The sequence below is a fragment of the Callospermophilus lateralis genome, chromosome 3 (genome assembly GCF_048772815.1).
Source record: "Callospermophilus lateralis isolate mCalLat2 chromosome 3, mCalLat2.hap1, whole genome shotgun sequence".
Classification (NCBI taxonomy): Eukaryota; Metazoa; Chordata; class Mammalia; order Rodentia; family Sciuridae; genus Callospermophilus; species Callospermophilus lateralis.
Genome location: NC_135307.1, coordinates 97,164,589 through 97,191,561, shown reverse-complemented (window position 1 = coordinate 97,191,561; position 26,973 = coordinate 97,164,589). Strand labels below are relative to the sequence as shown.

General features: G+C 36.6%; 1 protein-coding gene across 1 annotated transcript in view; it reads right to left on the bottom strand.

Moving 5' to 3' along the window:
• Window positions 1-26,973, bottom strand: part of Tmod3 (tropomodulin 3) — a 70,151-nt gene that overhangs the window by 24,414 nt on the left and 18,764 nt on the right. The window contains exons 2-3 of the mRNA XM_076850790.2: window positions 19,447-19,639; window positions 13,055-13,211 (exon numbers count right to left, since the gene is read on the bottom strand). Coding sequence (XP_076706905.1) covers window positions 13,055-13,211; window positions 19,447-19,572 — 283 coding nt within the window. The 5' untranslated portion in view covers window positions 19,573-19,639. The remainder of the gene's footprint in view (window positions 1-13,054; window positions 13,212-19,446; window positions 19,640-26,973) is intronic.

Genomic DNA, 26,973 nt, shown 5'->3' with positions numbered 1-26,973 from the left:
AGACACTTGGCATACAGGTTCTAGGGGTATATAGTTCAGTGGTAGAGCATGTGCTCAGTATACAAGGCTCTTGATTCAATTCCCGGCACCAAAAGAAAAAAAAGAAAAAACTAATTTAAAAAATTGGGGCTGGGGTTGTGGCGCAGTGGCAGAACGCTTGCCTAGCCTGTGTGAGGCACTGGTTCGATCTTCAGCACCATATAATAAATAAATAAATAAAATAAAGTTGTTTTTTTTTTTTATATAAGTCGAATATACAGTTCAGGGAGCATGACTTTAATTGCCACTTCAGATTAATTATATTTTCCTGAGCTCAGTCTCTCACTTGCATTTTCAATTGTCTATGGCAGTGGTTCTCATTGTTGGAAGCACAGTGGATTTTCCAGGGAGCTTTAAGAAATTCTGATATCTGGGCTGGGGGTGTAGTTCAGTGGTAGAGTGCTCACCTCACATGTGGAAGGCACTGGGTTTGACCCTTAGCACCACATAAAAATAAAATAAAGGTATTTTGTCCACTAAAATATGTGTGTGTGTGTGTGTGTGTGTGTGTGTAATTCTGATATTCAAATTTTGCAACCCCATCTTACCCTATGACACTCCAGTCGGATTCTGGTTTAACTAGTCTAGTGTGTTGCTTGGGGCTCTTGAAGGACTCCAATGCATAGTATCCAAGATTGAAAACCAATGGATTATGGTATTTACTGACTAAATAAAACTACACAAGCTATTTACCATAAAAATTGAAAAGTGGGGGCTGGGGTTGTGGCTTAGCAGTGAAGCGTTTGTCTAGCACATGCGAGGCCCTGGGTTCAATCCTCAGCACCACATAAAAATATATAAAAAAAAATAAAGTACTGTGTCCAACTACAACAATAACAACAAAAAAATGAAAAGTGAGGTGATAACTTATGCTAAATAGCTGCATTTAGTCTTCCTAGAGTATGTATATATACCAACACATCATGCTGTACACCACAAATACATACAGTTTTTACTGTCTCATACATGTCTCATACATGTCTAATTTTTCCCATGTACAAACTTTTGCTAATGCTTTAACAACAAAATGAATCTCATCATAAAAATCAATAGGGCTTCAGCCAGAGACATGAAAAATTGTGCTCTATTTGTGTAATATGAATTGGACTGCATTCTGCTGTCATTTATAACTAATTGGAATAAATAAAATAAATGCAAAGAGTAAAAAGCAACAGGACAAAAGAAAACAAAACTCTCAAGGACCTAAGGATTCTTTGATAAGAGAATTTTCCTCTATTTATAAAGCTCTCACATAGTTTGCTACCTCTTCTGGCACTCCTTTTTATGATAATGTCTCTGTACGTGAAAAAATTTTTCTGTAAAAAAAAAAGTCATAGGGCTCACCTACCAAACCAGTTTGGCTGTTCACTACTGGGAAGCAGTGGCATGTTCTGCTGTTTATAAGTTGACTACAAACTGAAATTTATATAATATTCCGTGTATCTACTCGATTTCCCATATTATTGCACAATTCCTTGGAGAAACATTTTATTGCTGAAACATGAGGTAGGGCAACACCTTGAACTTTAGAGGACATGGAAACTTTCCAAGGTGTCATGGTGCATTTATGTTTGGGATGGGGTGGGTGCATGTTTTCCTATTTGGAAATATATCCTCTGAGAAGCCTCTACAAAATGTTTTAAAACTATTTGCAAAACAAAGTAGTCCTGAGCACATGAGATATTTGCAACTGTATTTCTGAACTATATGCTATGAGCAAATATTTAGATCCTTAAAGAAGGTAGGAATTTAATATTTTTAGTGTAATAAAAGAACTCACAGTCTATTACACTTCAAAAAAATTGCTGTAGAGATATTTAGCTTTACAATATTGTGTTTTAAATAACACAATTTTAATCCCTTTGTATTTTCTTCATGGTTAATTTAATACTAATACACTGCAAGAATTTTTTAAAGGCACAAACACAAAATCTAGTTATACAAAACAATACAAAATTTAAATAGTGTCTACATATTGATTTACAGACTTAAACAATCCCTTTCAAAATCCTAGTTGCCCATTGTTGATTTTGATCTGGAATGTCCCCCAAAGGCTCATGTACTAAAGTCTTGGTCCCCAGTGCAGCAATACTCTGAGCTAAGGCTCTGGGGAAGCAACTGGATCATAGGGCTCTAACCTCATCAGAGGACTAATCCATTGATGGATTCATAGGTCCATTGGGAGGTGGTAGAAACTATGAGGTGGGAGCCAGTCAAGGGAAGTGGGTCCTTGGGGGTGTGTCCTTGGGAACTATATTTTGTCCCCTGCACCTTGTTTTTTCTCTCTACTTCTTGGCTGCCACAAGGTGAACAGCTTTGCTTTGCCACACCCTCCTTCCATGATATTCTGTCTCATTACTAGCCTAGAAACAAGAGAGCCAAGTGACCATGTACTGAAATCTCTTAAACTGAGCCAATATCAGTCTTTCCTCTTTTGTTTTTCTCTGGCATTTTGTCATAGAAGTAGAAAGCTGACTAACAGATCTGTTTTATATAATGTCACAAGCTAATCCAAAAAGACATACAGAAATCCAAGGGATCCAGAAATAGCCAATCTTAATAAAGACCAAAGTTGGATGACTTATATTTGCCAATTTCAAAATGTAGTGCACAGGTTGGATCCCCACTACCTCACACCATACTCAAGTATTAATTTCAAACTTATAAAGATATAAACTATATAATTTGTAGGAAACAAAACACAAGATAATATCTTTATAATTTTGAGTTAGGTAAGGGTTTGCAGATATGATGGCCAAAGCACAAGTGACAGAAGAAAACAAAGATAAACTGGACCACATCAAAATTAACATTTGTGAGGCAAATTATACCATCAAGAAAGTGAAAAGATGACCTACCAAATGAGAGAAACTCTTTTCAAATGATGTATCTGATACAAGGAACTTTTGTTCAGAATATATAAGGAATATCTACTCATCAATAATAAAAAGACAACACATTTAGCCATATTTAATAAACAGGAAAAATCCTGTAAATTTGATACAGCTTTTATCCAAAACCATTTAACAAACGTATCAGTATTCTACTTTATTACAATCATCTTGCTTCTGATGTGTTTTTTTTTCCAAGTCATGATTATTTATTTATAGAAATCTCAATGTCCTGGTAAGATGATTTAACCTATGTAAAGGAACTGCTTTACAGTAAACATAACAGACACACATAATTCCTTATCCATACTGCCCCTAAATTTCTTTTCTTTTTTTTTAGTTGTAGATGAATATATAGATAGATAGATATTGCTATAGCTGAGAATCGAATCCAGTGTCTCACGTGTGCTAAGCAAGTGCTCTACCACTGAGCCACAACCCCAGACCCCCAAATTTCTTGTACGTGTGTGTGTCTGAGAGGAGGAGGAAGGGGGGAAGGGGACAGAGATTTTCAAAACAAATTGGCAACACATGGATAAAGGCAAATCATATAGTATCTATATCAGTGGTTCTTAAATTCAGAATAAGGATTGGCTAGGCATGGATATTTTGAAAAAGCTCCAGAGATGATTCTGTTTCTTACTAAGACTGACAATCATTAATCTGTATAATTGGGGGAAAGGAGTAGTGGGGATTAAACCCAGGGCTTTGAACATGCGAAATACATACTCAATCACTGACCAACACCTCCAGCTCTATAATCTGGAGGTTTATGTTATCTTTGATTGATCTGATTATATTTTTCTTCTTGAAATATGGTCAAAAAGCCCTGGCTTATAATTTTTAATCCATGTATTTAAAAAAAACACATAATGTCTGAGAAAATAGCTACTCATTTCTATCCTTCAGTAAATAGCATTCTATCTAAATGCCATTAATTTCCTTATTTAACATGGAAAAATCCAAAACTAGAATTTTAAAAATTGAAATTATAATTCTTTAAAAAAATTTTTTTGTAATTATACATGAACAGAATGGCTTTATTTGTTTATTTTTATGTGGTTCTAAGGATCGAACACATTGCCTCACACATGGTAGGCAAGCGCTCTGCCACTGAGCTACAGCCCCAGCCCCTATAATTCTTTACACTATAGCAAAATACAAAATTAAACAATGACTAGATCAGAAAAAGTCACCCAGAAAACTATGAAATAACACATCAGTCGCCCCCAACTGAAACAAAACAAATAAAAAAGGGGCTGTGACTATTGGTTGCCAAGAATGTTAAATTAGTTCACTAATGTTTCTGCAACCACAAAGTGGCAGCTAAGGAAATAGAAGAAACTGAGATAAAAATTCATATAACAATAACTTCAATGTATGGCAGTTATCCAAAAACACCTCTGACATTAAAAAAAAAATAATTTCCTGTCAGGATTCTTGTTATTGTCACAAAATCAGTAAGGGATACTGTGAACCAGTAACAATTTTATTGCCAAGGACCTTCCTTCACTAGTCCTCATCTCTTGCTCTGACACAAAGTTACAGCTACAACAAATGTTAAGAATTATCTTAGTCACGACTTCCATCCTTGCTAAACATACACACACACACACACACACACACACACACACACATACATAGGAAAGAGATGACTCTTATCTAATTTTTATTGTTTAGTTAGTTGCCTTGTTCCAGAAAAGATTTAAGTCAACTACATCACTGTTTCCAAGAGGTATGGGACATATCCTTTGACAGGAAGCACACAATCCTCAAATCAGCCAAACCAAAGAATGAGGGGTAGTTTCTGGAAGGGTACTTTTGTTTTGACCCAGTGATACACATGATACCTACTGGACAGTATGACATGGTCACCAATATGTGCTTATTTATTACGCAACATTTAGTGATTTTGTGTATACTAGATAATGAGCTAGAAAGACATTATTAGAAAAAAAAAAACTTTTATTGGGGGAGTGCTATAGTTTGGATCTTGAATGTCTCTCAGAGAATCACGTGTTAAAGTTTTGGTCCCCAGGCTGATGCTACTGGGAGATGGTAGAACCACTGAGAGGTGGGGCCTTGAGGAAGAAGCTCCTTAGGTCTCGAAGGGGTGAGGCATGTCCCCCAAGGGGATAGTGGAACCCTAAGCTCTTCTGCCTTCTTTGCTCCCTGACTCATGATGTAAGCAGTTTTGCTCCGCGCCCATGTACTCTCATTAGATTGTGCTGACTCACAACAGGCCCAAAGCAATTGGGTCAGTTGATTATAGACTAGAATATCCAAACATGTAAGCCAAAATAATCCTTTTCTTATAAGTTAATTATCTCAGGTATTTTGTTACAGTGATAGAAAGCTGACTAACAAAGGAAGCCAATACTCCAGTTGGGGAAACAGGATAGCTAGTCTTTTATTCTAGAGATTTCTACTTCCAATCACAATGGTATAATGGACAGGATTTATCTACATGCCTAACAATACTTTCAAGACTCTGATCATCAGGCGACAAAGACAATGATCCCCGAGAATGGGGGTGGTGGTGGTGGTGACTCTTACAATTGCTTAGCTAATTCTATAGAACAAATTTCCAGGCAGTAGAGCAGGGAGCAGGAATTCGGGCAGATCCTGGCAAACTCCGAGCTGCAGAGACAAAGCCGAGGTCCAGAGAGACCAAGGTAGCTAGCATTTGCAGGATAGAGGACCAAAGAGAAGAAAGCTGCACAGAGAAAGAACCCAGGAGCTGTACAGGGAGTTGCCTTGAATACTCAGCAGATCATTGATCTAACACATGAATGTGAGTACATTTACCTTGAGCCAAGGGAAAAAAAAAATCCGAAATATTAGAAGTTATAATGCCTGCATTCACACAGGGCTAGGAATAGCTTCTGTTCCCACTAGCCAGACTGGAAAACCTCAGAATTCACAGGACAATTGAGTAGGGAACTCAGAACTCAGTAGTGGGGAAATAATTAGCCTTAAGCTAAACACTGCTCCAGTCCAAACCAACAAATCTTTGTGGTTTTTTTTTTTGTACTGGGGATTGAACCCAGGTGTGCTTAACCACTGAGTCCATTTCCAGCTTTTTAATATTTTATTAGAGACAGGGTGTTTCTGAGTTGTTTAGGACCTCCCTAAGTTGCTGAAACTGACCTTGAACTCACAATCCTTCTGCCTCAGCCTCCCAAACCACTGTGATTACAGGTATGTGCTGCCATGTCTGGCCCACCTAATCTTAAAAGCAAGATTCTAAAGAATCAAACTTTCAAGGAACTTAATCATATCCCAGAATAAAACTCGGTATTTATAGGATATCAATATATCTACCTTCCAAAAGTTAAAAGCTAATATTCAATAAGAAATTGCCAGCATACAAAGACTCAGGAAAATTCAAACCATGAGGGGAAGGAAAAAAAAGTCTATCAAAACTGATTTAACAATAATAGATGACAAGCTCTGCAAGCTAGGGTATTAAAATTTATCATGCTTATATTCAATGTGTTAAAAAAGTTAAGTAGAAACTAAAAAAACAAGAAAAGAAAAGGAAAAAAGGAACATATGGTTGGTCAAATAGAAAATAAACCATGCCAACAATAATCAAAAGAAAGCAAGGGGCCTGGGGCTGTGGCTCAGTGGTAGAGTGCCTCCCTCGCTTATGTGGGGCACTGGGTTTGATCCTCAGCACCACATAAAAATAAAGATATTGTGCCCATCTACAACTTAAAAAAAAAAAAAAAAGGTTAAAAAAAAAAGCAAGCAAGCAAGCAAGGGCTGGGCAAGTAGCTTAGTGGTAGAGTGCTTGCCTAAGGTCCTGGGTTCAATCTCCAGCACCACAAAAAAATTGCTGGGCATGTTGGCACACATCTGTAATCCCAGCAGCTCAGAGGCTGAGACAGGAATTCAAAGCCTGCCTCAACAAAAAGTGAGGTGCTAAGCAACTCAGTGAGACCCTATCTCTAAATAAATTACAAAATAGGGCTGGGGATGTGGCTCAATGGTTGAGTGTCCCTGAGTTCAATCCTGCATACCAAAAAAAAAAAAAAAAAAAAAGGTGGTAACATGCCTTTATGGTATGATTCCAAAACAATTAAAAATACTCTATGGGGATTTAGCTCAGTTAGTACAGTGCTTCCTTGCATGCTCAAGGCCACGGGTTCAATCCCAAGCACCACATAAAAAAAAAAGGTACTCTATGATATGTAAATTATATGCAGAAACAAATGTTGGGGGAAAACCATCATCCAGAGTGGGTATAGTTATCCAGGAAAGGTTTCCCATAGAAAAAAACCTTAAATATGAGTGATGAACCATTCATCTGGCTAACTCCTTACCCCAAAAGGAAAATAGTATGAATCATTCCAATGATACAGGGTGAGCAGACTGAAATACAGATGACAGCAGGTGCATGGCTAATTTAAACAGCTCATTTCAAGTATCAGCTTGGGAAGAACCACTTTTCAGAGGTATACAAGGGATATTTCAAACTCATAAAATTTATATCACTCCACAAGAGACAGCTGGGCTGGGGATATAGCTCAGTTGGTAGAGTGCTTGCCTTGTAGGCACAAGGTCCTGGGTTCAATCCCCAACATCACACACACAAAAAAAGACAGTTGTATCTTGAATTTATTGGAGCAAGTTGCCCATTGGTAGTTACATAATCCTGTTGATTCAGGCACATTTTCTGTCTTACTAAAGAATCACGATTCCTCCAAAGAAATCATGTATTAATAAGCAAGATGAGGGAAGCCATTTTTAGGATAACAGTGACTTCAATAAGTTTTCTGGAAAGCTAACCTAATTGAGAATAAATAAATTAGAAAAGTGTATGAGAAGTCCGTAGTTTAAAGGAAGCTGGTTAAATTTACCTCTGAAAAAGCAGGATGGAGTGTGTGGGATTCTTGGGCATTTCATTCTCAGGGTGGGAAAAGCAAAAACAAGGAAGGGAGGAGCCCATCCTGGATGAGTCAGCAGCGCAAATGGAATTCAATGGCACACCTCTGTGTATTATATAAGGTGCAGCCATAGCTCTGGTCCAGCTATGAAATAGGAACACAGGAAAAAAAAAAAAAACTCGGTCTTGGTAAGGGTAAATATGATACTATCAATGGAAAGGAGAACTATCAGCAAAGCAAAGCAAAATGACAGGCAGTAAAAAATATTAAAGACTGGGGCAAATTATTTCTCCAAGTAACAAATTCATGGCAATGCTCTAAGACAGAATATTTATGATCATAAACATGTGATGGGAAATAATCAACAACAGAGTCAGCATTCTGTGCATTTTCACTATTCTCAGGAAGAGCTAGATGAATACTTTTTTTCACCCTTACCATGGTCTATGCCTCAGTGTGTGTATATACATATATTTTTAATTTTTGTTTTATTTATTTTTTTATGTGATGCTGAGGATTGAATCCAGTGCCTCACTCATGTGAGGCAAGCGCTCAGCCACTGAGCTACAACCCCAGGCCAGATGCCTCAGTTTATATTTTGCAAAATTTTAAAGATGAAAAAGCTACAAACTTGGGTTGGGAATGTGGCTCAAGCGGTATCGTGCTCGCCTGGCATGGGTGCTGCCCAGGTTCAATCCTCAGCACCACATACAAACAAAGATGTTGTGTCCGCCGAAAACTAAAAAATAAATATTAAAAATTCTCTCTCTTTCTCTCTCTTTTAAAAAAAAAACAATAGATTAAGGATAACTTAAAAAAAAAGCTACAAACTTTTCTGATATTTTAAAATTATATCTACAAATGCTGGGATTATAGGGTGTGTATGCCTGTAAAGGTATGTATACCTATAATCCCAGTGATTTGGAAGGCTGAGACAGGAGGATTGCAATTGAAGGCCAACCTGGAAAAGTTAGCAAAACTGTCTCAAAATAAAAATAAAAGGGGCTAAGGATATAGCTCAGTGGTAAAGCACACTGGGATCAATCCCATGTTTTTTTAAAAAAATACAAATATGTATATATTTTTATAAGTAAAACATAAACTGAAATTATTTTAATTTTTAAACATTTAATTTTGCAACATTTAGATTCATTAAGAAAGTTATTTCCATTAATTATGCCAAGATTACTTGAGACCATAATACTATTATTCCCACTGTGAATTTTTTAAGTTTAGATAAATTTAACAGTCACATATTATTGGTCCTCCTGTAAATAATGCACTTAAAAAGAGTTCTTAAACACAACTTCCAGTATGCCCTTACTAGTTGCCTAATGCCTTCTTTTCTGCTGTTACTAAAACTATACTATTAAAAATACAACATTTACTAGTGTAGAACAAAACATTCCCTAAACTGTACCTAGGACATGAGGCCTTGGAATTTCACTTTCCTCCTTCTCAGATGTTGCCATATGCTTTTTTTTTTTTTTTTTTTAAATATTTATTTTTTAGTTATAGTTGGACACATTACCTTTATTTAATTTATTTATATGTGGTGCTGTGGATTGAACCCAGGGCCTCGCATCACTCTACCACTGAGCCACAACCCCAACCCTTGCCTTATGCTTTTGATTCCATAAACTGTACAATTATAAATAAATTTCATAAATCATGAAGTAGTTATTAATTTATCTACATATAATAACTCTCAAATGGTCTTCTTACTCTATTTTTTGTGGGGGCAGTGCTGGGGTTTGAACCCCGGGCCTTGAGCTTTCTAAGGAAATTCTACCACTGAGCTACGCCTTCAGCCACATCACATTTTTAAAAAACATTCTGAAGCAACAGAAACATAAAATTTACCAAGATACACGCACACACACACACACACACACACACACACACATACACATATTTATTCTTGGTCAAAGAAAAAAAAATCTGAAAACATGCAATTTTCAGTTTAATGAGAATTCCCTCCTGTCCTAGTCAGTTCTGTCATTTTCGCTCCAGACACAGGGTGTTCATTTTGGTCAATTAATCATCCTTCAGTTAGTCTCAAAATATGAGAAAGATTAATTCTAATAATAGGATACTGATTCCTTTAGTGATTCCTAATTTTTTTTTCTTTAAAAAAATCAAGCAGTCATCTGATAGTTCTTAAAAAAAAATTTATGAGATCATCATGTGAATTTGGCATTATTTCTTAAAAGGAGTACAAGAACAGAGTGACACTGACATAATATTCCCTGGTAAAGCAAGTTAATATTGCCATTGGCTACTGAACTCTGAATACAGTCCCTTTTATATGAAAAAACACTTAGTTTATAGACCAATGGTACATTTTACCAAAAAAGTAAAAATGCTTTTGTTTTTAACAGAGGCAGGTTTTCAAACTGTTTTATGAAAAAGTAGGAGAACCCCTACTTGTCTGAGAAAGCTTACTAAATCTCAAAGTCTATCTCTTCTGAACTACACTATTAAGTAAAAAATTTGGGTGTCAACCCAAAGTGTTCAGGACTGGGAGTCATGGAAGAGGCATCTTAAACAGATAAGTTTCTGGTTTTCTAGAGCTAAGAAGGATATACAAGTTAGCTTGATTAGGAAGTATGTTATTAAGATGTAGAAATATTCTGAGGATCTTTTGGACTGTGATCAGGATCTTAGAGATGAGACATACTGAAAGGAAGGTATATTAGTGACTAAGGATAAACAAGGCTAATGATTTAAGGATAAGAGTCTAGGGTGAGTTTAAGAACACCGGATCTGGCATTTTGCTATATTTCAAAGCAGAGCTCTACATCTAAACTTGTCAATTTTTGAAGAGGAATTTGGCTCTCCTCAGGTCTACGGCACAGTGTTTAAGTTCTGCCCAGTTTGGTAGTATCTGCTTCCATCAGGTAGATTGCTGAAACTCAAAAACTCATTCTTGTGGTTCTAGACCACTCTCTCCTGACAGAGATTTCCAAGAATGGAAATCTCTTGTTTGGTAGTAATTATCCATAAGATCCTTTCCAGAGGGTTGGGGTTGTGGCTCAGTGGTAGAGTGCTTATCTAGCATGTGTGAGGCCCTGGATTCGATCCTCAGCACCACATAAAGATAAACAAATATTTGTCCATCTACAACTAAAAAACATTAAAAAAAAAATCCTTTACAGAGACTTTCACTATACCCATTAATAAATCTGGTCCTTATATAAAGGCTATATGACATAGATGTCATCCATATTCTTCATCTCTATTGTTTTCCCCCTTTCAATTTTTTATTTTCCATAATTATTCTCTATTTTCTTTAATCCTTCAAGATCTTTTCCTAGGTAACTGCAGGTTATGAATAGAGAGCTTACTAGGAATCTGTCTTGAGTCAGCCTGGAATAAATGCAGCTTTCATATCTCTTATTTTCTTATCTTCTTGTCCTGAAATTCTAGTTTTTTCTGACATCTCTCCCTGTTTCTACCTCCATTCTTCTTCCTACCCAGAGGCCACCTGAAACATGCAGAATAATAAAAGGTGATTAACCAATATTTGTTCCCATAAAATTGTTCTCCTATGTAAGCATGGTGGTGCATTTCTGTAATCTCAGCTGAAGCTGAGGCAGGAGGATCACAAGTTCAAGGTCAGCCTCAGCAATTTAATAAGACCCCTTTCCAAAATAAAAAATATATATATAAAGGGCTGGGGAATGTGCTCAGTGGTAGAGTACGCTGAATTCATTCCTTAGTACTGGAAGATAAAAAAAGCTATAAATAATAGTGTAGGTATGTCCATATAGAAGAAAATACAAACAGTAGTCTTTTTTAAAAAATATTTTTAGCTGTAGATGGACATGATATTTTAATTTTATTCATCCATTTACGTGGTGCTGAGAATCAAACCTACACATGCTAGGCAAGCACTCTTACCAATGAGCCACAACCCCAGCCCCACCTTTTCTATGACAAATACATACAGGCCTTTGCCTATCTTTATGACTTTATGACTTATTACACTTAAAGACCCTGCATTGGTTTCCACCCCTTTTTGGTCACAAATACCTGAGGACATGATATTCCCATCTCTAGCTATATTGTGAAGGTTAATTTTATGTATCAACTTTGTTGGCTTATAGTGCCCAGATATTTAGTCAAATATTATTCTGGATGTTCCTGTTTAGGTGTTTATTCTTTTTGGGGGGGTGGTGGGAGAGGTACTGGGGATTAAACTCAGGGGCACTTGACCACTGAGCCACATCCTCAGCCCTATTTTTTTTTTTTTTAATTTTATTTTATTTAGAGACAGGGTCTTGCTGAGTTGCTTAGTGCCTCTTTTTTACTGAGGCTGGCTTTGAACTCTCGATCCTTCTGCCTCAGCCTCTTCAGCCTCTGGAATTACAGGTGTGCACCACTGCGCCTGGCAAGTTGTTTATTCTTGAGATTAATATTTCTCAAGAGTGGACTTTGAATACAGCAAACTACCCTTGATATGTTGATGGGCCTCATTTGATCAACTGATGGTCTTAACAAAGACTGACCTCTTCCAAGTAAGAAGGAATTCTCTCAGCAGACTGCCTTTGGACACAAACCTCTCTCTCTAAAGAAAGAGCAGAGGGGAAGAATGAGGGGTGATAAGCTAGAAACAGTGGTGCCAGCAACTTGATGAGACTCTATCTTGAAGAAAGAAAAAGAAAAGTTGGGGATGTAGTTCAGTGGTAGATTGCCCCTGGTTTCAATCCTGAGTACGGGGCCTGGGGAAGGGGGGAGAAAAAAGGTAAAAGAAAAAGGCTACACTCAAGTCTCCACTGAGGATAGATAAGATTGGACACTGTAATGGGAAGGAATTGAGCTAGAAAAATTTCCTGAAAGTAGCACTAGCGAAGGATGCTAACTAAGGAAGGATATCTTTTAAAAAGGTCTTTGAACATATGGCATGAATAATTAGCAACATTTGCATTCTGTAATACACTAGTGAATTTACCATAAAAATTTATCTCAGTACACTTTTAGATTGATGATATTAGAGAACTAGGGAGGGTTACTGTGCAAAATCTCATTTATAAGTCATTAAGAAAAAAACTTATTGGCAAAGTTGATAAAAAAAATTAAGGGTCTAAACCACATGATTTTTAAATCTATGGTATCATAACTTTAAAAGTAATGAAGGATGCACCTCTAAAAACAAGATTTTCTCCATATCTACCTATAAAAAGAAAAATCCAATGCCATCAGATAATGACTTCAAAATTCTGGGCTTACCTTTTTTTTCTCCAGTGTAGGGCACATAGTCTTCCCTGTCCTTTTGCTCTAGTGCTTCCTTCTCCAGATATGAAAGGAGGTGTTCTCTATCAAAAGGTCCTGTGGCAGACTTTGACGTCTGATTTTTTTGCCGGAACCCTGCAGGCAGAAGGGCATTCTGCCAAAGAGAATATATTGGCCATTATTACTACCACGAATGCCAATATTAAGTGTTTCCATATATTTTCCATATAAAAAAGAATTACAGACTAGAATGTGATGTAGGCGTTAAACTTCACTGCTATATTTCAAGGCAGTAATATAAAAATGATCCAAATGAAGAACTTGTTTTTTTGAAAATAGACAATTCATTTACATTACTGTTAAAATAGGTACCTACATATTTTCTTCAGAAAGTATTCTACTAGCAGGAAACATCCTTAGGTTTTTAAGTGTCCAGGAATTGTAATAAAAAATAATTTTCTTAATACTTAAAAACTGCTAGGCAGGGGCTGGGGTTGTGGCTCAGTGGTAGAGTGCTCGCCTAGCACATGCAAGGCCCTGGATTCGATCCTCAGCACCACATAAAAATAAGTAAATAAAATAAATGTATTTTAAAAAAAACAAAAAAAAAATTTGCTAGGCAATTATGTACCTAAGACTAATTGTATCACAAAAGAATTTTAAATGACTATACATGATATTCCCTCCTAAAGACTTCCATTTAATCACACATACTTTTTCATGATATACATACATATATACACAAATACACACACATATACACATATATATGAATATAGGCTATCAGGAGATTAATACTCACTTGTTTTACATAGACATAATAGGAATGCTTCCACACTATCCACTACGTGTTTGTATAGTGCATACATGAGCATTAGGATGGACTTATATTGATTACTGTCACTGCTGCTCAAGGCCCAAGGCATTCTTAAGATAAAACCAGAATTCAGCTTCCTTGGATTTTCATGTGGATATATAGTCTTTTTGAGTGCATGGATTGAGAGTGGGGATTAGGGGAAGAAGGATGATAGATTCAATTTAAGTTGTCTAAGGCAGTCCCTACTCTTTAAATTTTCATGAAGCGACGAATAACACAGGGTGACAAGATAACGAGAGCATCATCTTTTTGTTTATCAAAATTCAGAGATGAGGATGCCTTAAATCCTATTTCTGGTATTCTTTTCCTCAACAAATGAAAGTCAGTCAGAGAAGTCACACCTCTTTTGTAACACCTCCCAATATTGGCAATGATGCTGAATCTCATAGTGCTATAAGTCAACTTTTCATTATAAAACTTGCTCTTAGAGCTGTGCACAGTGGTGCAGGCCTGAATTTCCAGAGAACTGGAAGGCTGAGGCAGGAGGATCCCAGGTTCAAGGCTGGTCTCAGCAACTTAGTGAGATCTTGTCTCAAAATTAAAAAAATAAAAAGACCTGGGTGTGGGGAGCCACATTGAGTTACCATGCCTTCTAGTCCTGATGCACCCTGGGGATGTGAAAGATCACTATAGTCTGGTGCAGTCGTGCCATAACTCGTGACTCGGTCCCTACCCCTCTTCCCGCTCGGACAGCAAGGCCAGGATTCTGAGTAGGCATACCCCTGGGTTGAGCGTCACTCATCTCTTCTTTTGTAATCCTACCCCATTTGCCCTGTTTGGGATAGAATGTTCCATGAAACCGCCCTTTGTGTGTCCCCCTTCTCTTGTTCTTGTTGGGTGTGGCCTTCCTAGATGTCAGTCAATCTGTTGATAGCAGACATCATGAAGCTAGACTCAACCCCCACCCCCAACCTGACCCGTTGCCTCATTTGAATGGCTTCTCCCCAATGAAAAGGTTCAGCAGGATCTCTCTCTCTCTCTCTCTCTTTCCACGGACCCCTAAGGTCAGAGGAGCTATCACAGGACCCAGAGAAAAAGGTATCTCTGTTTCTTGTGTGATTATTTCATGCAGCCCAGTTCACCTGGAGTGACCTTGAGTATTTTAGTTGTGAAACTTGAACTGTAGCTCAGTGATAAAGTGCTATAGGTTCAATCCCTATTACCAAAAAAGTAAAAAAAAAAAAAAAAAAAAAAAAGGTAATCTTACATAAGTAATGATAGTAGAAAATGCTCACAACTCTGCATTTATACCTAATTACACTTCAACTCTGGCCATTTGCTGGGATCAATAATAATTTTCATAAAATTCAATTTGTGTTCCCCTTAATGTAATGGTTCTTATTACATAGAAGGCTGACCTATAAAGATAAACTACAAAGGAGGCCTGTTCCTGTGTTGTCTATGGGACTATATAAAAGAAAAACAAGATTTCTACCTTTAGACTTTGAAATCAAGATAACAATGTTATATGAAGAATCCATTCCTAGTCTATCTGTAAATCCTATCCATTTTTACTTTGTAAAGAACTCAATCATCGTTTTCCCATTTGTAACGTCATTACTTTGATCCAAACTATGATCCAAGCTTGCCTGGAATGTTACATTAGCATTCCAACTGATCTTCCTGGATCAGGTGCCCAATCCTCCTCATTCCTCACTCTTACTCCCTAATCTGTTACCCTAACCTCTTCTCATATATCCTCTCTATTCTATTCAGACTAGACATTTTTTTTCTCTCCCTGTACTTGTGATATCCTTCTATCACAAGGCCTTTATGTGTACCTGGAAGACTATCTATCTTTTTTTCTTCTCATTTTTAAGACTGCAGTTCCATGACCCCAAGGGAAGCTTTTTCTACCTGTGATTGTAACTCACAGTTCCTAGTGTTCATCATTCTTCTAACATGGTATGATTATTTGATTAAAATCTAATTCCTGCACAACGAGCACTCTTGTATATCTGAGTCTAGTATACTATATGTATACTAGATCTACCTCAAACATTTAATGAGTAAAGATTTTAGAATACTTTTAAAGAAAAATGCTCACTGAGGCAAATTAATAAAGAAGTTATTTTCTTCCCACATCAAAAAGCATTTGTATTGCTATTTTATGATGGTAGTAGTAATGGAGTTGCATTATGCCACCTGGCTGCTCAAGTTCCTATGAAACATATAGTTTTAAAATATGTTAGCTGAAATCCTGGTTCCTTAAATAGTCTTTGACCACAAAGTAAATGGCAGCTCACTGGTTTCAGAGGCTATAAACCCACACACTAAGCTTCATTAGAAGTATATTCTAATCAAGAATCCACCCCCCTCTCAATGCTGGGGATCAAACTCAGGGCCTTGTGTATGGTAGGCAAATGCTCTACCACTGAGCCACACTAGCAGTCCACTGTAGTGTAATATTGTTGTAGCAATATATTCCCAGCCTTGGAAACGAATAAAACAGCTTTAACTTACACTGGCTGTCTTTTGGAAATAGATGTTTTATGAAAATGAAGTGAGTTATCAAGTAAATACACCTAAGTGCAGCATAAATATAATAAAATAGCCCTTTAAAATATAACAAGATGCCATTCATACCTTCCTATGCTCTCATCCTACCATTTGAGACTTGGTAAGTTACAGAGTCTCTAGTAGAGGCAGCTGCAACTACCCTTGCCCTCTTTTCCTACCCGATACTTTACTTGAACTCTCAAAAAACATTACAGGACAAGTGGCATGCTGTCAATAAACATCACTGTTTTCCTGGTTTGACTAATAGTATCTGAGGATGAAGGAATTTCAAATGGGGTTGGGAAATGTACAAAATATATTCAGAGATTAGAGCTCAACCTCCCCATACAAGAAGTAGGCCAAGGATTTGCAAATAAGAAAATGTAAGTGATCAGATTTTAGACGCATACCACAGTATATGAGTTCAAGAGGAGACTCACTATGGTTTAACAGAAAGACTGCCAGATCCCAGATGTCAAACAGGCAGTGAAGGATCTAATCTCAGTTCTTTCCCTAACTATAATACTGAGGCAAGTCACCTCTTTTGTTCACATCTGTAAAACAGAGGGCAGGGACTAGAGTGTTTTTCAACCAGGGGCTTTTTGTTTCCCAGAGGATAGATACGTGGTAATGTCTGAGAACATTTTTGCTTGTTAAACTGGGGGTTGGAGTATTAATCACTTTTTTTTTTTTTACTTTCTATATTTTATGATGCTTTGACATCTTAGGGACCTTACAAATCCTGAAGAGATGGCCCCTTCCAGTGCTAGCTAATTCCTAGAGATAGCATTAACCCTACTTTCCACCCAAACCTACCAATTGCATAACTTTCATATGCAAACCAGTCAATCCAGGTCTCCTGATCCCAATAATCTTAGTTATCTAACTCTTACACCTCATGCCAATATTTCCCCTACTCTAATAAGCTAAGGCAAGGTACGAGGCAACTAAGTACTAATTATATAGTCTGGAGCCTGTGGTCTCTTCATTTATTCATTCCCTCAGAAACTGCAATAAAGGCTCTAGACCATGGTTGCTCCTTTTTCCTTCTTTCTAACCAAATAAAGTGCTTTCTCATGTGTCCCTGCCTGGACTGCTTCCAGCTCCTGGACCATGCATAATAAATTCTTTTTTTTCAAGGCAGTTGTTTCTGTGTCTGTCATTTTACCACACCTGATTAAAACAATACCTCAAGTACAGTTCAAAATGGTGGGGAGGTGGGGTGGTGTGCTATTGGCATGTACTGAGCCAGGGATGCTGTTAAATACTCTGTAATACATAGGATAGTCCCTCACAACAAAAAAATCATACAGTCCCAATGTCAATAGTGCCAAGGTTAAAAAAACAAAAACTTGATTACAATGCCAAGCATGGTGGCACACAACTGTGATAATCCCAATAAATCAGGAGGCTGAGGCAAGAGGATCCAAAGTTTAAGGCCAGCCTCAGCAACTTAAGCATCCCTAGGTTCAATCCCCATTACCAAAAACAAAAACAACCTAGACTACATAAACTTGTGTGTTCATCCCAGTTCTAAAATCATTTGATTTAAAGAGGGTTAACAGGGTGAACTGCCTATAGAATGTAGTGCTGAGACATGATAGAAACAGCACTATTTTTCTGAATAATCCCTCAGATTTAGGAATACTGATAATTTTTCCTTAAACACTGATTTTGGTCAAGAGAATTTGATCTTTGGAAGTGTGGTTCAATGGTACAGTGCATGCTTAGCATACTCTGGGTCCTAAGTTCAAGCCCCATCCCCCCGAAATAAAACAAAACCAAAACTCTACTCAATTTGTTTTGTTTTGGTACCAGGGTTTAAACCCAGGGATAAAACCACTGAACTATATCCCCAGACCTTTTTATTTTTTATTTTGAGAGAGATAAGGTCTTGCTAAATTGCTTAGAGCCTTGCTAAATTGTTGAGGCTGGCTTTGAACTTGTAATCCTTCTCTCTCAGCCTCCCAAATTGCTGGGGTTCAGGCATATGCCATAGTACCTGGCTTACCTCAATTCTTAAAGGGCACTTAAAAAATCAATGCCTGGGCATAAACAAAGTGGTAAATTCTAGCAAATAACCAATATTTTTAGGTTCTCTCCTGTTGCCTGTCCTTCCAAAAATGAACAATTCAAGGATTAAGAGTCTCTACTTTGCCTTGTGCAATTTGTAAAACAAATAACATTTACTTTGAAAATGGTTCAATTGTAAGATGGTGCAGAAAGTGAACCCAATACAATCATTCAAGTTTTCACTTTCAGTATAGTATTCAATAAATTATATGAGACAGTCAACGTTTTTAAAAACAGGCTCTGTATTATATAATTTTGTTCAACTATAGACTAACTGAAGTGTTCTGAGAATTTTTAAGGTAGGCTAAGCAAAGTTAAGATGTTTAAGAAGTTAGGTGTATTAAAGGCATTTTGACATACTATTTACAATTTAAGATGGGTTTGTACGGATGCAATGCTATAAAGTCAAATAGCACTCAGGTTTAGATCTGCTCCACAGTCAACTGTTGTACTGCTTTTGAGAGGCTCCTCAGATCTATTCTACCAATGATTAGAAACACTCTTTGGTCAGCATCTCTCAGCAAGGTAACAATTAGGTTTAAGGTCATGAAGAACTTTCTAGAGGCATTGTACACTGGAGCCATACTATGTCTCTGAAGAGACAGAAGAGATCAGTATATAAAACAGCTAATCATTTGCTATACTTAACCAAAAATATTCTTCCCTGCATAGAAAGAAAAGATTTGTTAGAGGAGAAACAAATTCAGGAGATGTTCAAACACAACAATGTTAGAGATGATAGTTTAGAATAGTCATGTCATAAAGATGTAGAGGCCAAAGCGGAAGAACTGGAGAGGAAGCAAAAAGCAAGTTCATCTGGATAAAGAAGAAGAAGAAAGCTCCAAGAGAAAGGCATGAGAAAGCAAACTGCTAAAGACAGCTACTTTGTTTCAAAGGGGTTGAAGAGTTATTTCATTTCTTTTCCTCTGCTAAAACCTACCTCAGGGTCAAGATCATCCAAAACAGTTTCTAGTTGTTTCAGTTCTATTTCTGACAGATTTTCAAGAAGCTCATCTTCATCCAGGTCCTTGTATTTTTCTAAGTCTTTGCGGAATGGTAGTGCCATGATCTGCAGTATAGGAACTCACTTGCTACTCAGTATAGTCAGAAGTGATTTCTACTTTTCCTTAAAGCTATGGAGAGAAGAAACAAAAACATTTTAAATATTATGTCATCTCACCTGTTTACATCTATTATTATGACAAGTAAAATGCTATTTCCGTGTGTCTTATATTATTTAATCATGTATCACATGCTACTCTTAGCAATAACCATTTGTCTTTTGTTGGTAAAATAATCAACTGGGAAAAAACAGGAGGGAATAAATATGTTAAAACAGCTATTTGGGACCTGGGGTTGTGGCTCAGTGGTAGAGAATTTACCTAGCATGTGTGAGGCACTGGGTTCAATTCTTAGCACCACATATAAGTAAAATAAAGGTAATGCCCATCTTAAACTAAAAAAATATATATATAACAGCAACAGTTACTTGATAGATTTTAGATAACTGATAATTAGATAATTTTAGATAATTTTCTGATACACTCTACTTCCTCTCTTGCTTTTATGGATAAATTGCCAGACTCTTCTCTAAGGCCAACCATGCCTTCTTGTGATCAGAACCCATCCTTGTTCATTTATACAAGATTACTCTATTGTGCTCTGTCTCTACTGGATCATACCCATTAGCATAGAGACTAGAATGTATCACCCAAATTAAAAACAAGTTTTCCCTCAACTTCATATTCCTTTCCAAACACTGCTCTGTGTCTTGCCCCCGCCCCTTTAGAGCAAAACTCCTTTCAAGAATCACTATATTTAGTACTTCAAGTCCTTATTCTTACAAATCTTTTCCAATCTAGCTTTCATTCCCACCCCTCACTCCATTCAAACTGACCTCATCAGCAATGACCTGCATTGTGCTAAATCCAACTGTCAATTCTTAGTCCTCATCTCATGAGAGCTATCAGAAGCCACACTTGATAATAAAACAATTTCCTCATTTGTTTTTGGGTACAGTATTTTTGGTCCTCCATTATTTCCCTGACTGCTCCATTTCATTCTGTTCTGCTAGTTCCTCTTCACCCTCCTCATTTTTAAATGTTAGAAAGCCTTCAGGACTTAGTTTCTTGGTTCTCTTTCTAGACTCACTCCTTGTGATTTCATATGGTGACAACTCTCAAATTGATATCTCCAATTTGGACCCTTCTCCTCCACACTTAAAAATAACTTACCTAGGGCTGGGGTTGTGGCTCCATGATAGAGCACTTGCCTAGAATGTATGAGGCACTGGGTTCAATCCTCAGCACCACATAATAAATGAATAAAATAAAGGTCCATCAACATCTAAAAAAATATTAAAAAAAAAACTTACCTAGTCAGACATAATGGCACTTAACTATAACCCCAGTAATTTGTGAGGCTAAGGCAGGTTGATAATGAAGGCACACTTCATTTAATTGTATCATCTGCGTAGGTTCATGTCAGAAGTTTCCACACATTAGAGATACTTCATGTTGCCCTTCCTCTCTAACCCTAGTTCAAAACTCAAAAGAATGACAATTCTAAGTACTGGCAAAGACATGGAGCAACTGGAACTCTCATTAAGTTGCCAGTGGAGAACAAACTGAATCAACTATTAAAAACTATTTTAGCAGTATCTGCAAAAACTAAACAAAAACATACTATAATGACACAGAAATTTCATTCCTAGTTGGATACCCAAGAGAAATGGCTACTCATGTTCATAAAAATTATGTACAAAAATCTTTAGAGAAGCTTTATTCATAATATGACTAAACTGGAAATAACCAAATGTCCATCAACAGTTAACACAAATCAATTTATGTAATGGACTATAAAAGGCAAGTAATGATATATACAAAAAGAATGAAATCTCATATGTATTGAGAGAAATTTTTAAAAAATTAGAAATTAATACATACTACATACTTTCATTCTATGAAATTCAAGAATAGGCATAACTAATCCATAGGGATGAAAATCATAATAGGGGATATTGATTAGGTAGGGTCATCAGAGAACATTCTGGGATGATGAAACTATGTTATATTCTTGAATTGGGAAGCAGTTATATAGGTACATACAGATACAGAAAATTCATTAAACTGTACATTTAAGACTTTCTCTTTTTAAATTATATGTCAAAATACTTAAAATACATGTTTGTTTTATATGATTACATATATTTTATGTTAAAAATTAAGTTTCCACAAACTTGGAAAAAACTGCTTTTTCTGCAGCCATGATAGTAAGTAGTCATCAAAAAAAAAAAAAAAAGATCAACAATTTGCCTTTATAAGATCATCAGTCACTGTTAATGGCTCACTTCTGAAAGTCAGTCAGGAATAGAGTAACTCCAGTAAACACTCCTTGAGTTCCAGCTAATCAATCATGATCATGCTTTTTCAGACGTCATCCCATGATGGCCTCTGAACTTTCCCTCAAATCCTACTTAAAAAAAAAAAAAAAAACAACCAAACAAACAAATGGTCTCTTCTGCTCAGAAAAACTATGCCTGGTCAGAACAGTTTTCCCTTAAGGGTAAACACTAAATTTAGCTTTGCTTTTTTGTTTCAGATATTGACTGGGGGGTCTCATCAACTTTTCATGCTAAAGAAAACTTTTAGTGATTACATTTGTTTGTTTTTAAATAAAAGTGTTTCATTTTGTTGTTTGTGGGATGGAACCCAGGGGTGCTCTACCACTGAGCTACATACCCAGCCCTTTTTTTCTTTTGAGACAGGGTCTAAGTTGCCCAGGGTACCCTCAAATTTGTGATCGTCCTCGTCTCAGCCTCTCAAATTGCTGGTATTACAGGGGTATATCATCAAGTCTGGAAGAAGGGCTTCACTGTTGACAGATACTAAATAGTGGTTAAGATCAAAATATTCCCTCTGGACAATATGCATGTAATTTTTTGGAACTGAATTTGGTTCACTATTCAATAATTTCATTAATATGCTTCAATTTATTTTGGTAAATATTTTGCAAATAGGGGGCTAGGGTTGTAGCTCAGAGCCTGGAATGCTTGCCTACCATGTGTGAGACACTGGGTTTGGTCCTCAGCACCACATAAAAATCAATAAAATAAAGTTATAGTTGTCCATCTAAAACTAAAAAAAAACATTTAAAATTTTTTTTCCAAATAAATATTCCTTTTCCTTTTTTGTTAAAATAAATTATCTCTGCCTGGGATTTTAACATTTAAAATGTCTAAATGTTCTCTTATTTAACGTTAGGCTTGAGTTTCATCTTTGCAGTTCTGAGGAACATTCACATTGATGAAAAAGCTTAAGTAAAGAAAAGACTTCCATTTATTCCTGGGATTGCTACACCATAGGTTGAATAAAAGTATCTGTCAGCATAGTGTGGTGAATTCCTCAATTGAAAAGGAGTATTCAGAGTCTCATAAGATCTCCCTGGGCATCTCACAGTGTCTGGTACCACAGCAAACCTTGACTCTAAATGAATGCTTCGCCTCTGTGCCCATAGGTATTGGTACTGAAGCAAGCTGTACAGGTGGAAGGAAAAATGCAGTCAAAGAAAAGAAAAAGTCTCATAGGTTATTTCCTCTTTACCAGTTTATGATTCTAAACACTGATTATAACCAAAAAGTTTATTCAGTGTCTTCTTAGGGCTGCTATAGCCAAATTTTATAAACTGGGTAGTTTATAAACAATAGTTCTTACAGTTCTGAAGCTGGGGAAGTCCAAGATCAAAAGCCAGGAGATTCAGAGTCTGGTGAGGGTCCATTTTCTGATTCATAGAGGGTCGTTTCCAGCTGTGTCCTTGTGAGGCAGCAGAGGCAAGGCAGTGCTCTGGAACCTCTTTTATAAGGGCCCTAATTCCATTCATAAGGGCTCTGCCCTTATTTCCAAATCACCTTCTATAGGCCCCACTTCCTTAATACCATCACATTGGTGATTATGTTTTCAACAATGAATTTGGGGGAAGAGACAAACATTCATTCCACATTCAGTGTCACTGTGCATACAGTATTTACCTTCTAAAAAAGGAAACTCATTTTATTTTAGCTGTTTGTATTATATTACTTTTATAGTAGGTAAAATTTTTTATATAAATACATAAAAAATAAACTAGATGCTATATCTAACAATTTATGTACAATAAAACCTAAAAGACAGTGCTTTAAATGTCTTTCATGGTGTTTTTGAGATGCAATGGTACACCCAGATGTAGGCACATCTGATATAGTTGCTTTGCACACAGAAGCTTTTAAAAATGGTGGCTGATTATTATGCATAAAAGCTATACAGAAACTAACCAACTCAAGAGTAGCCTTGCCTTTGTTACTGACGCCATCTTGAATTTTTATTTTGTTTGTTTATTTTTGGTATGGGAACTGAACTGAGCCACATCCCCGGTTTTTTTTTTTTTTTTTTTTTTTAATTTCAAGACGGGGTCTCTCTAAGTTGCTTATGGCCTCACTAAGTTGCTGAGACTGGCTTTGACCTTGTGATCCTCCTGCCTCAGCCTCCAGAGGCACTGGGATAACAGATGTGCGCTACCATGCTCATCTTATTTATTTACTTTTGATTTTTTGAGACAGAATATTTCTAAGTTGCTAAAGATCTTGTAAATTGCTGAGACTGGCCTGGAAGATATGATCCTTCTGATGCAGCCTCCCATGTCACTGGGATTGCAGGCATACATCACTGCATCTGACTGCCATCTTCAGTTTTTTTTAAATGAGATCTGTAGATCCCAAAAGCCAAAGGAAAGAAAATTAAGTCTGAAGTCTAAAAGCAGAAAAACTTGTTAAGGCCAGAACAAAAAGGAATTTAATTAGAGCAGGATAGGGATGGCAATCTTTAGGAAGAAAGCAGTCAAATAATTTCTGTGACTATTACAAGAAAATATTTAACAGGTTGCTCACGCCACTTCAGAAACTATCTTTCAGTGAGACCCTACTGACAGAGTCTTTGGTTCCCATGCGAGTAACCCACTTTCTTTTCTGGCTCAAAGCTCAAGCCAGCTCTGACTCCTATCCCACCTCCTCTCTTTTTTTCTTGGTAGAGTTGTAGCATCAGAGATAAAGCCAAGGTCAGAGAGAGGAAGCCACCCTGTGGTGCATACCAAAGATGAATGCCAAAACAGTCACACCCTGAGCATACCCAGTTTCTCAACACCAAATATTTTCAGCCTTTTTTTTTTTTTTTGGTTTGTTTCTTTAATAGACCAGGAAATGATGAAGCTTCTTTAAAAGTTTGCTGTGAACTCAAAATATCTTAAAAAAGAAATGACATCATATGAACAAGTCTTCAGATTAATGAAGTTACAGAGCTCTTTATCTCAGCTGGTCAGCATGACTGGTGGACCAAAAAGAAGAAAAAAAGAGAGGGAGGGAGGAGGTAGCTTGCAGGAAAACTTATCAGTGCTCAGCCATCAATCAAAAGACAGAATCCATTCCATATGTATAAAGGAGAGATTAATCTTAGGGTTTTCTTTCTCTCTCCCAAAGGGAAGTATTGCTATGACTCATTCTTCCTCTGGCAAGAATTTTCTTAATCCACCAAGTTAGTGAGCACTGAACTATACACAAAATCCTAAAATAAACAAAGGCTGGGTCTAAAAGAAATCGTACTGAAAGCCAGATGAATCTTATGCAGTGAACAAAAAGTAATTATCTTTCCTTAGTTTTATCCCTTCTGAATTTCTTGGGCTTCAAATCTGATTTTTTGTTTCATTTTGGTATGGATTCTCAGAATTCTTAAACTTTCCTTTTTGTACTTCACTGATTTTTTTCCATCTTTAAATCAATCTCTACTTTTATGTATTTTTTTAGTGCCTATCTCATTTAATGTACTGTCTTGGAGGTGGGTATAGGACTGGTAAGACATGGGGAAAGAAACCATAGGAATGAAAGAAAAATTGAAGAAAATTGAATAAAACAAATCGTTTTCTCTCATCCCTTTACAGATGTTTCTGGAACTAGAATTTAAGAGATTATAAAAGATATGGCACAAACATGGTACAGAGACTGTAACATTCAATTGTAGATATAAGTTCAATGTAAGTACAAACTTAACATTTTTACATTTTCTTTTCATATTCTGCTGTTGTCTCTGAATTTACAACAATGGTTACCAACAAAACTGGGCAAACAGCAAAAATAAACCTGCTTCTCCTCTGGGCCTTCTCCTGCCATTCTCCATCTTAAGAACACAGCCTGAGAGGTGGGCTGAAAAGTAGCCATTACAGGGATGCTTCTTCTCTCTCTCTACTCCATTTTTATATCCAAAAATAGGTATGCAGATCCTGTTTTCTAGTAATGCCATATGACAACAATTGTGTCACAATCATTCTTCAACCAAAAATGTGTTTACATAAATATATTCCCCCAAATGAAAAAAACTGTGCTGGGAGAACACATTCAATGAAATGTGTCTAGATAAACATGTACATAAGTGTTGTTAGGTTGCTAGTGATACCAGTAGACTCAATGATGAAGAGTTAAAAAGGTGCTGGGTGCAGTGGAGGATACCTGTAATCCCAGAGTCGCAGGAGGCTAAAGCAGGAGGATTCTGAGTTCAAGGCCTCAGCAACTTAATGAGACCCTAAGCAATTTAGCAAGACTGTGTCTCAAAATAAAAAATCAAAAGAGCTGAGGATGTGGCTCAGTGGTAAAGCACCCCTGAGTTCAACTGCAAGTACCATCCCACAAAAAAGCAAAAAACAAAAACAACAGTTTAAAAGGCTTCAGAAAAAATATTTTGAATGAAAGCTGTTCCAGCATTCTGGACATTTTAATAAGGTAAAGTCTTCATAAAACCATGGGGAGAAAGTGTTTTATGGGATTACTCAAACTAATCTAAACTTCCAAAATAAACCCATATGATATGGAAAGTATCAGAGAGGTTGTTTTTATAAAAAGATTTCCCAAAATGATTATACAATAAATACAGTGAACACACAGTACATAGCTACTATTGTTATTTATGTTAACCATAAAATAATGGATGAACTTGGCCAAAATGTCAACACTGTACAGTAGTAAAAATCTTGGGCTGGGGTTGTGGTAGAGCGCTCACCTAGCATGCGCAAGGCCCTGGGTTCAATCCTCAACACCACATAAAAATAAATAAATAAATGAGGGGCTGGGGATGTGGCTCAAGCAGTAGCGCTGGCATTCGTGTGGCCCGGGTTTGATCCTCAGCACCACATACAAACAAAGATGTTGTGTCCGCCAAGAACGGAAAAAAAAAAAAAAATTAAAAATACATAAATAAATAAATAAATAAAGGTATTGTGTCTAATAAAAAAAATAAATATTAAAAAATCTAAACTAAAAAGTTCTTAAAGTATCACTTATTTTATGTGATTCTACTAGTGTTTCATCTTTCCAGACCAGATTTGGTTTTTGAACCAATCATTTCTCTTCTAATAAAATCCTATTTTTTCCTTTTTGGAGGGAAGGGTGGGT